Below are 16,395 nucleotides of genomic sequence, written 5' to 3'. Positions count from 1 at the left end.
AAAAATGTGCAGTTAATACTTGGCGCTTGAAAATGCAGCAGTGAATGTGGAACCAAGCCTGTCTGTGTATCTGGTAGCTCTTTTCTTGCTTTGTTTTTCCTTACCAGTATTCTGCCTAATGTTTGCTTCTGTGATGGTTATATTGCCTAGCAAGCACACCCGTGGTTGTGAAAATAGTATAGCAAAAAAAGAAAAATCCCCGGTTATTGATGTACTAGATTTGTGTATGTCTTTTAAACAGTTCTAGTTTCATCTTACACAGAATAATCAGGAAAAGTGTAAAAATTCAAAAGTGAAATAAAAATTTTATCAGTTAATTGCCTGTGAATTGATGTGTCACCACCACCTCTGTTGCTACCAGACCTAGCTAACTATCCTGATCACACTCATTTTTGGCTCTTTTCTTTAAAAATAGGTAAACAGTTTTATTTCATTATTTAGAACCAGACGTCAAGGTGTTATAAAGGGGAAGAAACTACCATTCATTAAACAGCCTCTTTCCACTCGTCTCTTGATCTCTGTCTGCCTTCTGCAACAAACCATGCAGGTGTTAGGTCCTCTTTAGTGACTTCTGAGATTTGGTATGGGCAGTTATTTTGCATTGTATTCAATCCCCTACCCCTTCCCCATTTTTCAACCCTGGTGTAATAAGCCAGTGAAACGTAACCTGTGGTTGCATAAGGCTTGGTTATCAGCAAGCTGCTGTCTTGCCTGTCTTCACACTGCATGGTGGCCTGCAGAGCTGGTTCCTCACGGGATTTGCCCCTTCTGAAAACATCCATACTACCACAAGGAGAGAAAAAAAATCAGGATAGAAGGGTCATTTTTAGCCCGAGATTAGAATTGGTGCTTCCTTGCTACTCTGAGGCTGGGCAGCCAGATGGGCTCCTTCTGTGCTTAGTTTGGGTGCTGTTCCACATATTGAAGCCACACACGGAGGTCAGTGGGGGCCTATCTACTTTGTTGCATCAATGAGACCAGGAAAGTCCTCTATCAGAGGGAAACAAATATTGGTGCACAATGGAGTAGTTGTTTTTAACGTCCTTATACCACAGATAGATTGAGGCTGCAAGCGCAGATCGACAGTGTGTTCCATTTAGGTCTTGTTCTGCTATTAGGTCCCAACTGTCCCCATTGAGGCTGAGTCACAAGTAACTCGGTGAACCTCCCTGGTGTAATGGATGTGTAATGGCTTCGGGGCACAGAGAATATCCCGGGAAGAGGTCTTGGTAATATGAGCCATTACCAAGAAAGGTCTTACTGGTCCCCAGTTCTCACAAGGATCCTCCAGTCCGTCTGAAAGTCATTTCCGGTAGGACTGGATCTGGCTCTGGTGCAAGAAATCTTCAGTGGAGCAGGATAAAATTCTCTACACGAGCTTTGAAACAGTGCTTTTTGCGTTTCACATACAAACAGTTCCGAATTCCGTTTGTATGTGAAAAGCAAAAAGCACGGTCTGGGTCTCCTTTCATCCTTGTCAGGAGGGAGTCGTTCCCATTTTACAGAGAAGAGAAACGGGTTCACAAAGACGATGACCTAGGGTTAGAACCCAGTCCCCTGCGTCCTTTCCGTCCCAGTCCTCGGTCCTTTCAAAACTGCGGGGGTTTTGAGAGCTCCACTCAAGCCCACGTAGCCATGCTCAAGGTCAGGTTGAAGGCTTTGCCCGCCTCCCAGGGCGGGGTCAGAGGTATCCCCACCTGTAGCTTTTAGATCCCCAAGCGCTCGCAGGTGGGGTGCGGGCCCAGGAGGGATCCTGGGGTGGGGCGCCCGAGCGCGCCCACGATTGGTGCTCAGGGGACCAGGGGGCGGTAAAGGGAAGGGGCGGGCCCGCGCCCGAGAGGGAAGGCTCCGGCCCGGGTGAGCGTGGGGCCGCTGGATGACCCGGCTCCTGCTTGCTCTGCAGCCCCGGCCTCTTGCCCACCATGAACGCCAGCGGCTCGGGCTACCCGCTTGCCTCGCTCTACGTGGGCGATCTGCACCCCGACGTGACTGAGGCAATGCTCTACGAGAAGTTCTCTCCCACCGGCTCCATCCTGTCCATCCGCGTGTGTCGCGATGTGGCCACCCGGCGCTCGCTGGGCTACGCCTACATCAACTTCCAGCAGCCCGCCGACGGTGAGCCCCAGGGGTGGCGCGGGAGGGGACGGACCGACGGACAGGCAGGCGGGCAGACAAAAGCCAGAACTGGGCCGCCACGTTTTCATTTTACACTTTGCAGCTGGGAAAACTGAGGTTCAAAGATACAGGGCATTGGCAGAGGCCGGGTCCTTGAGATGGGAATTGGCAGTTCGTGTGGTTTACTGCTATTCCTCTACAGAGGAGAGAGATTAGGGTCGAGTGAAAACAGCTACGGGCTTCAGGGGTCAGGCGGATCTGGGATAGAAGTCCAGCAGCTGTGTGACTCTGGGCAAGTAATTCGACCTTTCTGAGCTTCAGACGCCTGTCTGGAAAATGGCGGTCCTAGCTGCCTTATGGAGTGCTTGTGAGGATGAGAGATTCAAACCACCTGGTGAGGAAGATGCCCAAGGCGACACAGCTGGTGAGCGGGGAGGCTCCCAGCTGCGGGCCCAGGCCTTTCCTAGCGAGACGTAAGGTCGACACTGGGTGCTTCCACCTGCACGGGCTCTGAAAAACTGCCGCCTCCAGGCCGCTTTCTCAGAGCTGATAGGATTGATTAGAGCTTGTCCGATGAGTTTGTCTGCACTTCTGTTGAGTAGAGAAGATGAAGATCAGAGAACCGGGTTTCAAGCGCGTTCTGCCACTAGAGTGTAAACTTGGGGAAGCCTTCACCCTCTGCACCTTTTAATCTGCAAAATGGGGCTAAGGCTTATTCCCCAATTGCATAAAGAATGGAGAACTGGTGTGTATATGAAGTATCTCTTGTATCACTTGGTACCTCGTATACGCTCTTTAAGTGATAACCAAAAAATAAATAAATAAGCCGGGTGCGATGGCTCACGCCTGTAATCCCAGCACTTTGGGAGGCCGAGGCGGGGGGATCACGAGGTCAAGAGATCGAGACCATCCTGGTCAACACGGTGAAACCCCGTCTCTACTAAAAATACAAAAAGTCAGCTGGGCATGGTGGCGCGCACCTGTAATCCCAGCTACTCAGGAGGCTGAGGCAGGAGAATTGCCTGAACCCAGGAGGCGGAGGTTGCGGTGAGCCGAGATCGCGCCATTGCACTCCAGCCTGCGTAACAAGAGCGAAGCTCCGTCTCAAAAAAAAAAAAAAAAAAAACCATGGTTGGATGTGATGGCGTGCGCCTGTAATCCCCACTACTGGGGAGGGCTGAGGCACGAGAGTAGCTTGAACCCCGGGGGCAGAGGTTGCAGTGAGCCGAGACCACGCCATTGCACTCCAGCCTGGGCTACAGAGCGAGACTCCATCTCAAAACAAAAACAAAAACAAAAAAGGCCGGGTGCAGTGGCTCATGCCTGTAATCCCAGCACTTTGGGAGGCTGAGACAGGCGGATCACGAGGTCAAGAGATCAAGGCCGTCCTGGCCAGCATGGTGAAACCCTGTCTCTACTAAAAATAAAAAAATTTTAAAAATTAGCTGGGTGTGGTGGTGTGTGCTACTCGGGAGGCAGGAAAATCACTTGAACCCTGGAGGCGGAGGTTGCAGTGAGCTGAGATCCTGCCACTGCAGCCAAGCCTAGCAACAGAGTGAGACTCCATCTCAAAAAAAAAAAAAAAAAACAAAGCCAGGCGCAGTGGCTCACTCCTGTAATCCCAGCACTTTGGGATGCCAAGGCAGGCAGATCACTTGAAGTCAGGAGTTCGAGACCAGCCTGACCAACATGGAGAAACCCCATCTCTACTAAAAATACATGGTGGTGGGCACCTGTAATCCCAGCTACTCAGGAGGCTGAGGCAGGAGAATCACTTGAACCTGGGAGGCGAAGCTTGTGGTGAACCGAGATCGCACCATTGCCTTCCAGTCAGGGACAAGAGCAAAATCCCGTCCTAAAAAAAAAAAATAAAAAAAAAAATTGTGGCTGTAACAGTGTGAAATAAGACTCCGGAAATTCACCCTAAAAAGGCCTGCCCCAGACAAGTCCACTAGAGGGATCCCTTGCGCCAGGCCTCCTGGGTGGACTGATTGGTTCCCTGAGTTGGGGGTTTGCTGGGGAAGGGGTTGTTCCGCGGACCTGTTCCTCACCCCTTACTGAGTTGGATTCCAGGGTGCCTTTCTTTTTGCTCTGCTTTGGCCCACCTCCTGCCTCTTCCTGTCTTCTTCCAAGCCCTGTGAATGACATGGGGGGGACTTGGCCTTTTTGCCCCACTTCATAGGTAGAAACTGCACTGCAGAGAAGGGTTTTGCCCCTGGTGTTTGTGACAGGACTAGGTGGAGAAGCCGGGCTTCCTGAAACTTGCTCCGCTGTGTTCCCCACAGCCCCCTGCCATGTCTCTGCAGCTAGCACACTCCCTGAAACAAGTCACATGTGTCACCTGGGAGGGACACAGGCCGAAGCAGTGGCTGGAGGCTGGGCATCAGCTGCTGTTTTGAGACAGGCATATTTGGTGTCAGGCACAAAGTTACAAGGCACCTTGCACACTGTCTCTATTTTTCAATCCCTCCAACAGCCTGGAGGTAGTTTGTAATATCTCCCTTTGTTAGGTGTGGAAAAGTAGGTAATGTTATCATCATTTCCCTTTACAGGTGAACAGGCTCAGAGAGGTATTGTCCACTTTTCCAAGAGCCCAACTGCTTGGGATCTAATCTCAGCTCTGCCCTGCAGCACTTCTGAGTTTTAATTTCCTCAGAGTGCTGCCACCCCTTGTCATATGGACATTCTTATCCACCCAGTGTACCTTAGAAGCCAGAATAGACCTGACTGCCTCAGACCTTTCATGTTTCTTAGTCTCAGTTTTCCCATCTGTAAAATGGGGCAGGAATCCATGCTCATGTGCCTGCAGGGAGTTGAATGAGATCATAACTGGAAAGTGGGGGGCGCACCATATACGTTAGTTCTCAGGCTTCAGGCTTTTGTCTCAGGTGGGACCCAGACAATGACTTTCTCTTTTTGGCTCCCAATTAAGCACCTTGGGGGTGAGGGGTCAAGGTAAGAAAATTCCCTTAACTTGCTCCTCTTCCTTCTGTCCAGCGGAGCGGGCACTGGACACAATGAACTTTGAGATGCTCAAAGGCCAGCCTATTCGCCTCATGTGGTCCCAAAGAGACCCAGGACTTCGCAAGTCAGGTGTGGGCAACATCTTCATCAAGAACCTGGAGGACTCCATTGACAACAAGGCCTTGTATGATACCTTCTCCACCTTTGGGAACATCCTCTCTTGCAAGGTAGGTGAACCTCTTTGGGTGGATCGGTGTCAACTACCTGCCTGGTAGAGGGATGACAAGCAACACCTCACTCGACAGTTTACAGGGTCCTTTCAGTCAAGTTTCAGGTACAGCAAGCACTTGAATGGTAGCTGTTCTCTCAGTTTTATCTTCCATGAATGATCAGAGATTACCTGTGTATCAGTCAGCTCTTGCTGTGTAACCACCCTCAAATTTAGTGGCCATCAGTAACAATCATTATTTAGGTCATAATTTCCCAGTTGGCAATGTGAGCTAAGTTCATCTGGGCAATTCTTCTGGTCCTGGCTGGGTTCTCACTGGGTATATGAGGGAGTGGCTGGCTGTCGGCTGAAACGTCTCGGCTTTCTTCCTGTGTTCTTTTGTCCTCCAGCAGGCGAGCCCAGGCTATTCTCATGGCAATGGCAAGGGCCCGGAAGACAGAGTGGAAGCACGCTGGGCCTCTTGAGACCTAAATGCGGAACTGGAACCATCACTTCCACTACATTCTTTTTTTTTTTTTTTTTTAATTGAGATGGAGTTTGACTGTTGCCCAGGCTGGAGTGCAGTGGTGTGATCTCAGCTCACTGCAACCTCCTGGGTTCAAGCCTCCCGGGTTCAAGCGATTCTCCTGACTTAGCTTCCGGAGTAGCTGGGATTACAGCCATGAGCCACCACAACTGGCCACTTTCACTACATTCTGTTGGCCAAAGCAAGTCACAAGACCAGCCCACATTCAGAGTGAGAGGGCAGGAGAAATGATAGGATGAAGAATGTGGCTACAGGAAGGCCATTAATTGGGGCCATGATGGCAATCAAGGGATGAAACCTTGTTTTTATCTAATTCTCTTAGATTAGATGTAAGTTCCATGCGTGGTCTTATTCTTAGTCATTATTGCATCCCAATGCTTAGAATAAGATGTGACACATATTAGGTGCTCAATAAATATCTGTTGAGCCAATGGATGTATATCATTTGAGAAGGACTCTGATTATTTCTCTGACCTTCTATATGAGGATGCTGAGGATCAGCGGCCATATGACAGCATGTCCTGAACAGAGGGCTTAAACCTGGGTGTTCAGCCTCTAGATTTTATGAGGATGGTTGATCGTTTCCCTATAGCCTTTGAAGTGTCTGCTATTCTAGGGAGGATGGGGACAGTTTTGGTGGCTTATGTGTCAGAACTTTTATCAAAAGTTACTGTGTGCCAAGTATAATCCTTAAGTTCTCAATGAGGGCTCTCAAATTCCTGGTCAATAAAAGGCTGTCCCTGTGGCTCAGAGGAGCAGATAGACTTGAGGAGATGTAGTGATCCGCTAAGGGTTATCCGTGACGGAGATGGGGTTGTTTCCTGTCTTTGAGGATCAATGGAAGAAAGAGACTCTTAACTGTGTATTAAGTTCTTAATTATAATGGCAGATTTATCATGGGCTTTCTGTGTGTTAGGTTTAATGTATACATGTATATTCCTTAAAAGGGTACCTGGCGCACTGTTTAGCTTCTAAGCGATCACTGTAACAATCACATAATTACTTCTGTTGGCTCACCTTGCACGAGTCATTTGTTCTCATTTTCCCTCTGGGGCTCAGAGGTGAAGAATTGCCTGGAAGGGCTCTCATGGCATAGATAACAAATGAAGTATGCAATGTCCTTAGCAGGTTCTTACCCACAGTGGGGACCCAGTCAATGTGATTAAATCCAAATGGCAGAGCTGGGGCTTGAGTTGAAGGTGGAGGGACCCTGTTTGGAGATGAGAGGTGGAGGGGTACATGCGAGGCATGAGTTTGGAAGCAAGGTTTGTGCAGGACTCATTGGGGTGCCTCAAATGCGGAGTTCATATAGTTCTGTGGATAGAAGCTACTAGAGATTGGAGGGATGTGGTCAGAATTACATTTTAGAAAGAGCATCCTAGTAGTAGTGTGGAAGCTAGGCTGGGAAGTAGCGGTTGTCAACTAGGCAGAAAAATGCCACTGATCTGAGGCAGTAGCCACAGTCACCTTGAAGTGGGGGTTAGTGGTCTTTCTGCAAAGTTCAACAAGAGGGATGGGGACTATGTGAACTAGAAAGTCTTTCTGCCGGGCGTGGTGGCTCAAGCCTGTAATCCCAGCACTTTGGGAGGCCGAGGCGGGTGGATCACAAGGTCAAGAGATCGAGACCATCCTGGTCAACACGGTGAAACCCCGTCTCTACTAAAAATACAAAAATTCAGCTGGGCATGGTGGCGTGTGCCTGTAATCCCAGCGACTCAGGAGGCTGGGGCAGGAGAATTGCCTGAACCCGGGAGGCGGAGGTTGCGGTGAGCCGAGATCGCGCCATTGCACTCCAGCCTGGGTAACAAGAGCGAAACTCCGTCTCAAAAAAAAAAAAAAAAAAAAAAAAAGAAAGTCTTTCCTTTTTCCCAAGTTTTGTCCTGCTGACTTGAGTCAGGAGAGTTACAGAATGGGAGTAGGATGTTGTGCTTCTTTAAAAAAAAATTGAGATTGAGCTGAGTACAGTGACTCATGGCTCGTGATCCCAGTACTTTGGCAGGGCAAGGCAGGTAGATCACATAAGGTCAGGAGTCCCGAACCAGCCTAGCAGACATGGTGAAACCCTGTCTCTACTAAAAATACAAAAAATTTGGGAAGCCAAGGTGGACAGAACACTGGAGGTCAGGAGTTCGAGACCAGCCTGGCTAACATGGTGAAATCCCGTTTCTACTAAAAATACAAAAAATTAGCCAGGCATGGTGGGGCACGTGCCTATAATTCTAGCTACTTGGGAGGCTGAGGCAGGGAATCACTTGAACCCGGGAGGCTGAGATTGCACCATTGCACTCCAGCCTGGGCAACAAGAGCAAAACTCCATCTCAAAAAAAGGAAATAAAATTGAAATGAGTTTGTTGTTGCAGTAATTCATGAATTGGCAAAGTTTAAACAATGTGGAAGGGAAGAAAGTGAAAAAGAAGGCTCCATCTCTTTCAACCCTAGTCCCCAAAAGTAACATTAATACATATGTGTGTCCTTTTCAAAATTTCCAATGGTAGATGGCTACTTTAGGCTGAATGGATTTTTGTTTCTTTACCTAATGAGACTGTCAGCGTTGTAACCTACCGCATTCTCTTCAACTGTGCACACAGAGTAGACCAGCATGAATGTACCACCCAGTCTCCCCCTTGATGAATTCTCAGGTTGTTTCTAGTTTGCTGATAGAAACAAGGATGCAGATTTGAGGGTTTTGAATCTAACCCTTTTGCCCATCGCTTTAGGAAGACATCTAAAAGCTGGTATGTAGTGTAGATGAAACCTGTCTTCATTGTGGTGGCTTTCTCCCTCTTAAATATCTCTTAAATCTGTTTTTTTCTTTTCTCTCTCTCTTTTCGTTTTTCTTTTTCTTTTTTTTTTTTTTTGACACAAAGTCTCACTCTTTCACCCAGGCTGGAGTGTAGTGATGCCGTATCAGCTCACTGCAAACTCTGCTTCCCAGGGTTCAAGCAATTCCCCTGCCTCCGCCTCCTGAGTAGCTGGAGTTATAGGCACCTGCCACCACATCCAGCTAATTTTTTGACTTTTTAGCACAGACAGAGTTTCACCATGTTGTCCATGGTGGTCTCGAACTCCTGACCTCAAGTGATATGCCCACCTCCGCTTCCCAAAGTGCTGGGATTACAGGCATGAGCCACCACGCCCAACCTTCCTTAATCTGTTGTTAACTTGAGTGCTGGCACTCTCTGAGCTTCCATTTTTCATCCCTAACATGCAGGATCACCTTTTCCATGCACACAGCAGTTATGTGGAGACTGGTCATTGTCACCTTTGCCATTCTTTTCTTCCTGAACCCTCTGTCAGTACTCTTCCTGTCCTTCCTTCCTGTGGCCCAGGTGGCGTGTGACGAGCATGGCTCCCGCGGTTTCGGCTTCGTTCATTTTGAGACCCATGAGGCCGCACAGCAGGCCATCAACACCATGAACGGGATGCTGCTGAATGACCGCAAAGTGTGAGTGGCTGGGCCCGAGGGAGGAGCAGAGGCTGCAGGGACAGAAGCATGGCATGGCCGACTAGGAATCGATGCTACCCCCCAGCTGCTAATGGGCACCAGACACTTGAGTGGCAGGCACCCCTCCTAGAAGTGCAACCTCGGAGGAGTTGCTCAGTCTCTCAGGGACTCTTTCCTCACAGAAAGATGGAGCTGATGATCTACATTAGAGGATTGTTCTGAGTAGTAAAGGAAGTGGCGATTTTAAAACTCTAGAGGGACTGGCTAATGGTCATATCATCAATGGACTCAGTAATTTCATCTGTTTTCCTGCCTTCTCAGTATAGGGTGTGTGTGTGTGTGTGACAGGGTCTTGGTCTGTAGCCCAGGCTGGAGTGCAGTGGCACAAACACAACTCACTGCAGCCTTGACCTCCTGGGCTCAAGTGATCCTCCTGCCTTAGCCTCCTTTGTAGCTGGGACCACAGGTGACCACATGCCACCACACCTGGCTTTTTGATTTTTTTTTTTTTTTTTTGGTAGATATGGGGTCTCACTGTTGCCCAGGCTGGTCTCGAAAGATCAAGTTCAAGTTCAAACGATCTTTCTGCCCTCAGCCTGCTAAAGTGCTGGGATTACAGGCATGAGCTACTGCGCCTGGCTTTTTTTTTTTCTTTAAACCTTTTGTGTTGTTTCATGGGATGTTGGCAGAATAAAAAGTAGGCATATGCTTAGCCTGCCCCTTCATACCGCTAACTTTGGTATCATCCCCATTTCACAGATGGGAAAACCGGGAGGCAGGTGCTAGAGAGAATCTGCCTCTGGCTCTTCCCTACCCAGAACTTTGATTTTGCTCATCCGAGGGGCCATTCCCCATGGTCAGGGCCATGGAGGGAGGATGGCTTTGAGCTGGGGGATGCACTGAGAGTCATTTTGTCCAGGGTTTCTCAGGGGAGCATCCAGTCAACCTGTCAAACGAATCTTGGCTTTTCCCAGCTCTCAGAAGAATGTTCTTTGTTCGCTCCAATTTACTCAAGGCTACCTTTGCCACTCAGTTTTCTTCAAATTTCGGTGCCTGGTATGGCTTTGTTTGTGCTAAATGTGCTACAGATAACATCAGAATTTATTTTTATTTTTAAAATCTAGGATACTTTCCTAGATATGTTTATATAAACTTGGGAATGAACTTTTAAAATTAATCTTGTGGCTGGATGAGGTGGCTCACGCCTGTAATCCCAGCACTTTGGGAGGCTGAGGGGGGTGAATCACCTGAGGTCAGGAGTTCGAGACTAGCCTGGCCAACATAGTGAAACTCTGTCTCTACCAGAAGTACAAAAATTAGCCAGGCATGGTGGCACATGCCTGTAATCCCGGCTACTTGGGAGACTGAGTGAGGCAGGGAAATTGCTGGAAGCGGGGAGGCAGAGCTTGCAGTGAGCCGAGATCACACCACTGCACTCCAGCCTGGGTGAAACTCAGTCTCAAAAAAATAATAAACAAAAATGACTAGCTGGGCGTGGTGGCACGCGCCTGTAGTCCCAGCTACCTCGGGAGGCTGAGGCAGGAGAATCACTTGAACCTGGGAGGTGGAGGTTGCAGTGAGCCGAGATCGCACCACTGCACTCCAGCCTGAGCAGCAGAAAGAGACTCTCTCAATTTAAAAAAAAAATTTAAAAAAAATGAAATCAATCTTGTATTTAAGTGATTTTAGTCAATGTCCCCCAGAGCAACACTAGCACTGACTGCATCTAATTCACTTACCTCTGCTTCCCCAGTGCATCTAATGCATGTTAATAAGTAAAGCCTTATGATGAGAATTTGATTACCAAATTTATAGTAATGAACTCTGAGGCTCAGAGAAGTTAAGTAACTTGCCTGGGGTCACACAGCTAGGCAACTGCAGAGCGAGGATTTAAGCCCTTGTCTGTCTGACTCCCAGGCTCATTATTCTGTGCTCTCAGCTGCCTGGTATATAGTAGTACTTATGCGTGCATTTGTCGCAAGAATGAAATTTACCTAACCTTCTGCTGGGGACAAACTCTGGAACACAGTATAATATCTTGGCTGTTGGAGGTAACTGGGCCTTGGGGATGTTCTTTCTGTCTTAGAAGTAACAATGCAAAAGGTTTAAAGAAAAAAAAAGAAACCACGCACAGTAGCTCATGCCTGTAATCCCAGCACTTTAGCACTTTAGGAGGCTGAGGCAGGAGGATCACTTGAACCCAAGAGTTCAAGACAACCCTGGGCAACAAAGTGAGATCCCATCGCTATAAAATAAAAAATAAAAAAATTAGCGAGGTATGGTGGCAGGTGGTCTTTGTCATCCTAGCTACAAAGGAGGCTGAGACAGGAGGATCACTTGAGCCAAGGAGGTCAAGGCTGCCCAGTTTCCTGATGAGGGATATGTAAGCCTGGAGAAGGGCAGCAGTTGAGTGGGAGTTGGCATGGGGGTGGCTGATGGCTGGCAGCTGCCTACCTCTTGGTGTGCCTGCAGCTTTGTGGGCCACTTCAAGTCTCGACGGGAGCGGGCGGCGGAGCTGGGAGCGCGAGCCCTGGAGTTCACCAACATCTACGTGAAGAACCTCCCGGCGGATGTGGACGAGCAAGGCCTGCAGGACCTCTTCTCCCAGTTTGGTGGGTGTGATCCCGAGGGAGCAGGGGCATCACTGTTTTTCCTCTTCCCCTCCAAATTCTGGTAGGGAGGAGGGGCCCTTTTGGGGTTTCCCGAGGACTTGTGGGAAGGGAGGACATGTTCTGGGACTTTGCAGACTCCCCTTTGAGCCAGGTTGGTCCTCTGCAGGGAAGATGCTGAGTGTGAAGGTGATGAGGGACAACAGCGGCCGCTCGCGGGGCTTTGGCTTTGTCAACTTTGAGAAGCACGAGGAAGCCCAGAAGGTAGGAGCCTCGCCATGGCTCTGTTCCAGGACAGGGGCACCGAGCCGGGACTGGGGAGAGGGGGCCCCAGCTTCCTGTGGGGGGGAAGAAAGTCCCTCCCCAGCCTAGGTCAAGAGGGTGGGAGAGTCCTATGTGCAGGCAGGGCCTGTCCTTCCGGTGGTGCAAAGGCTTCATTCTTCTTTGCTCGCTTCTGAGCCCTGAGGTCCGCAGAGGGATGCAAAAGTCATCGTTATATACAAATATTTACTCTTGAACTGACCACTTAAATCAGTTTCCACCAGCTGTGGTGGTGTGTACCTGTAGTCTCAGCCTACACAGGAGGCTGAGGCAGGAGGATTCCTTGAGCCCGGGGGTTTGCATCCAGCCTGGGCAACATAGCAAGATCCTGCCTCTAATTTTTAAAAAGCTGTCCAGGTATGATAGCTCAGGCTTGTAATCCAAGCGCTTGAGGAATCTGGGTGGGAAGACTGCTTGAGTTCAGGAGTTTGAGACCAGCAGGGCAAAACAGCAAGACCCCATCTTCACACACAAAAAGGCTCTCACAGTTAGCAAAAAGGTTCACGTTGTGCCGTGAAATCCAACTCGAAGTGAAGGATGTTGATGCTGTCATGCCATTATGAAAGAATCGTGCTTGCTGCTTTGTTCAAATTATCCATGTGTAGTTGCACTTGGAACCTAAAATTTTTTCCTCTTTTTAATACAGTTTTAGGTTCACAGCAATGTTTAGTGGAAGGTACGGAGGTTTTCTGTGTACCCCATGCCCCCACACATCAACAGCCTCTGCCATTATCAGTGTCCTGCTCCCAAGGGTTACACCTGTTACAAGTGATGAACTTACTTTGACACATCATTGACACACACAGTCCCAAGTTTATGTTAGGATTTACTTTCGGTATACAGTCTAGGGGTTTGGACAAATGCATGATGACATGTATCCACTATTATGGCGTCATGCAGAGTACTTTCCGTGCCCTACGAATCCCCTGTGCTCCATCTGTTCATTCCTCCTGCCCCTTAACCCCTGGCAACCAATGATCTTTTCACTGGCTCCGTAGTTTTGCCTTTTCCAGAACATACAGTATGTTGCCTAGATTGGCTTCTTTCACATAGTAATACAAATTTAAAATACGGGAATATATATAATATTTACATTTTATTTTAATTTATTTATTTATTTATTTATCTTTGAGATGGAGTCTCACTCTGTTGCCCAGGCTGGAATGCAGTGGCATGATCTCAGCTCATTGCAACCCCTGCCTCTCAGGTTCAAGCGATTCTCCTGCCTCAACCTCCTAGGTGGCTGGGATTACAGGCACCCACCACCATGCCCAGCTAATTTTTGTATTTTCAGTAGAAATGAGGTTTCACCACATAGGTCTCAAACTCCTGAACTCAGGTGATCCACTCGCCTTGGCCTTCCAAAGTGCTGGGATAAGCCACGGCGCCCGGCCATATTTACATTTTAAATATGGGAAACTTTTCAAATCTCAATTTTATTTTTACTTTTATTTTATTAAGATGGAGTCTTGCTCTGTCGCCCAGGCTGGAGTTCAGTGGTGCAATCTCAACTCACTGCAACCTCCGGAGGCCTCCCAGGTTCAAGGGATTCTCCTGCCTTAGCCTCCCAAGTAGTTGGGATTACAGGTGCCCACCACCATGCCTGGCTAACTTTTGTATTTTTAGTAGACACGGGGTTTCACCACATTGCCCAGGCTGGTTTCGAACTCCTGACCTCAAGGGATCTGACTGTCTTGGCCTCCCAAAGTGCCGGGATTACCAGGGGTGAGCCACCCCGCCTGGCCGTCAATTTTGTTTTTTAAAATAGAGCCCCAGGCTGACTTTTTTCTTTTGAGGCAGAGTTTCAATCTTGTTGCCCAGGTTGGAGTGCAATGTCACAACTTGGCTCACCACAACCTCTGCCTCCCGGGTTCAAGCGATTCTCCAGCCTCAGCCTTCATGTTGGTCAGGCTGGTCTCAAACGCCCAACCTCAGGTGATCCTCCTGCCTCTGCCTCCCAAAGTACTGGGATTACAGGCATGAGCCAAAGTGGGTATACTTAAATGGCCTTTGTCCTGGTACTGATTATTCTAAGCTAGTGTGGCCAGCCTGGTTTGCAGGTGATTCCTCTAGATCCAGAAGATGGGCCTGGGCCAGGGCCACATCCAAGTGGTTACCACGCATGTCCCGTTCCCATCTCTCCAGGCTGTGGTCCATATGAATGGGAAGGAGGTGAGCGGGCGGCTGCTGTATGCGAGCCGGGCCCAGAAGCGCGTGGAGCGGCAGAATGAACTGAAGCGCAGGTTTGAGCAGATGAAGCAGGACCGGCTGAGCCGTTACCAGGTGAGGTCAGGCTTCCTGGTGGCAGCCATTTCTGGATGACAGCAGCTGTGTGTCGGTAGCCCCGAGTGGCGACTGTTTCTTCTAGTGATCCTACTTCTAGGTACTTGGCTCAAGGCAGGAATCGATGAGCCTGGGATGGTTCCCACTGCCTGATTTATAACAGTGAGACACTGGGCACAACCCAACTTCCCAGCCATGATAGGAATTAGTAGGGGTGCTGGGGACCTTTTGGTTAGAATAATCCTTCGTGTGGGACTGGTTAGCATCCAAACCTGCCCACTCAATCCCTGTTGCATCCTCTAGTCTCAGACAACCAGAGTATCCCTCATACTGCCAAATTCCCCTAGAGGAAATCCTACTCCTGGTTGAGAATAATTAGGCCAAATATGTTACATCCAAAAGTTGGAATATTGGACAGCCTTTGAATTATACGGAGTTAATAATTTAATTAAAGTGGATATTGTAGATCAGTGCAATTTAAAACTTCATTGGGAAGTAAACCCCTCTAAGATTTTTTTTGAGATGGAGTCTTGCTCTGTTGCCCAGGCTGGAGTACAGTGGCATGATCTCGGCTCACTGAAGCCTCTGCCTCCTGGGTTCAAGCAGTTCTGTGTTAGCCTCCCGAGTGGTATTTCTGGCATGCACCACCATGCCCGGCTAATTTTTGTATTTTTAGTAGAGATGGTGTTTCACCATGTTGCTCAGGCTGGTCTCGAACTCTTGACCTCGTGATCTGCCCACGTCAGCCTCCCAAAGTGCTGGGATTACAGGCGTGAGCCACTGTGCCTGGCCTAATTTTTGTATTTTTAATAGAGATAGGGTTTCACTATGCTGGCCAGGCTGGTCTCGAACTCCTGACCTCAGATGATCTGCCCACTTCAGCCTCCAAAACTGCTGGGCTTACAGGCATGAGCCACTGTGCCTGGCTCCCCTCTAAGATTTTTCATAAAAGTTCTAGATCTTTCATGGAGAGGGGCATATAAATACACACATCCACACAAAAACATGCACACATACTCAGTTCTCAGTGAGGAGCAGTTTTGCTTCCTGGGGAATATTTGTCAGTGTCTAGAATTTTCATTGTCGTGTGGGTGGTAGAGTGCTACTGTTATCTACTGGGTAGAGGCCAGGGATGCTGGCAGACATCCTAAAGAGCCCAGGACAATGCCACAGCAAAGAGCTATCTGGCACAAAATGTCACTAGGGCTGAGGCTGAGAAACACATACGTCCCTCTGTATACATACAACATGTCCAGGGGCTGACAGACCCACAGGATAAAATACTCGTCATGTAATCTGTGAGAGCAGGATGCCATGCTGTACAACTGTGTGGTCCCTGTACTCTTGTGCATTCACACACTGTTGTGTTTGGGAGGTCTGGAAGGAGAAAAGCCAAGGTGCTAGAGGCAGCTGTCACTCAGCAGTGAGGCGCACAGGCTCTGAAGTTGGGCTGCCTGGGTTGTCCTGGCTCTGCCACTTAGCTACTAGATGACTGGGGGCAACTTACTTAGCCTCTTTGTGTTTCAGTTTTGTCTGTAAAACACAGATAAAAGTTTCCTTCACTTAGGGCTGTTGTGAGGATTAAAAATCAGAATGTGAGCTGGGCGTGGTGGCTCATGCCTGTAATCCCAGCACTTTGGAAGGCCAAAGTGGGTGGATTACCGGAGGTCGAGAGTTTGAGACCAGCCTGACCAGCATAGAGAAACCCCATCTCTAACAAAAATACAAAACATTAGCTGGGTGTGGTGGTGGGTGCCTGTAATCTCAGCTGCTTGGGAGGCTGAGGCAGGAGAATCAATTGAACCTGGGAGGCGGAAGCTGCGGTGAGCCGATATTGCACCACTGCACTCCAGCCTGGCAACAGAGTGAGACTCTGTCTCAAAAAAAAAAAAAAAAAAAATCA

General features: G+C 48.8%; 1 protein-coding gene across 2 annotated transcripts in view; it reads left to right on the top strand.

Moving 5' to 3' along the window:
* The first annotated feature begins 327 nt into the window (after positions 1 to 327).
* The window catches only part of PABPC1L (poly(A) binding protein cytoplasmic 1 like), a 32,446-nt gene continuing 16,378 nt past the window's right edge, over positions 328 to 16,395 (top strand). For both annotated transcript variants that reach the window (XM_032263619.1, XM_032263618.1), the window contains exons 1-6: positions 328 to 2,115; positions 5,113 to 5,306; positions 9,164 to 9,279; positions 11,752 to 11,891; positions 12,058 to 12,152; positions 14,355 to 14,492. In XM_032263619.1, the coding sequence (XP_032119510.1) occupies positions 1,923 to 2,115; positions 5,113 to 5,306; positions 9,164 to 9,279; positions 11,752 to 11,891; positions 12,058 to 12,152; positions 14,355 to 14,492 (876 nt within the window). In that variant the 5' untranslated portion in view covers positions 328 to 1,922. The remainder of the gene's footprint in view (positions 2,116 to 5,112; positions 5,307 to 9,163; positions 9,280 to 11,751; positions 11,892 to 12,057; positions 12,153 to 14,354; positions 14,493 to 16,395) is intronic.

The sequence above is a fragment of the Sapajus apella genome, unplaced genomic scaffold (assembly GCF_009761245.1).
Source record: "Sapajus apella isolate SASKATOON/1434 unplaced genomic scaffold, GSC_monkey_1.0 scaffold137, whole genome shotgun sequence".
Classification (NCBI taxonomy): domain Eukaryota; kingdom Metazoa; phylum Chordata; class Mammalia; order Primates; family Cebidae; genus Sapajus; species Sapajus apella.
This window is presented reverse-complemented; position numbering and strand designations above follow the sequence as displayed.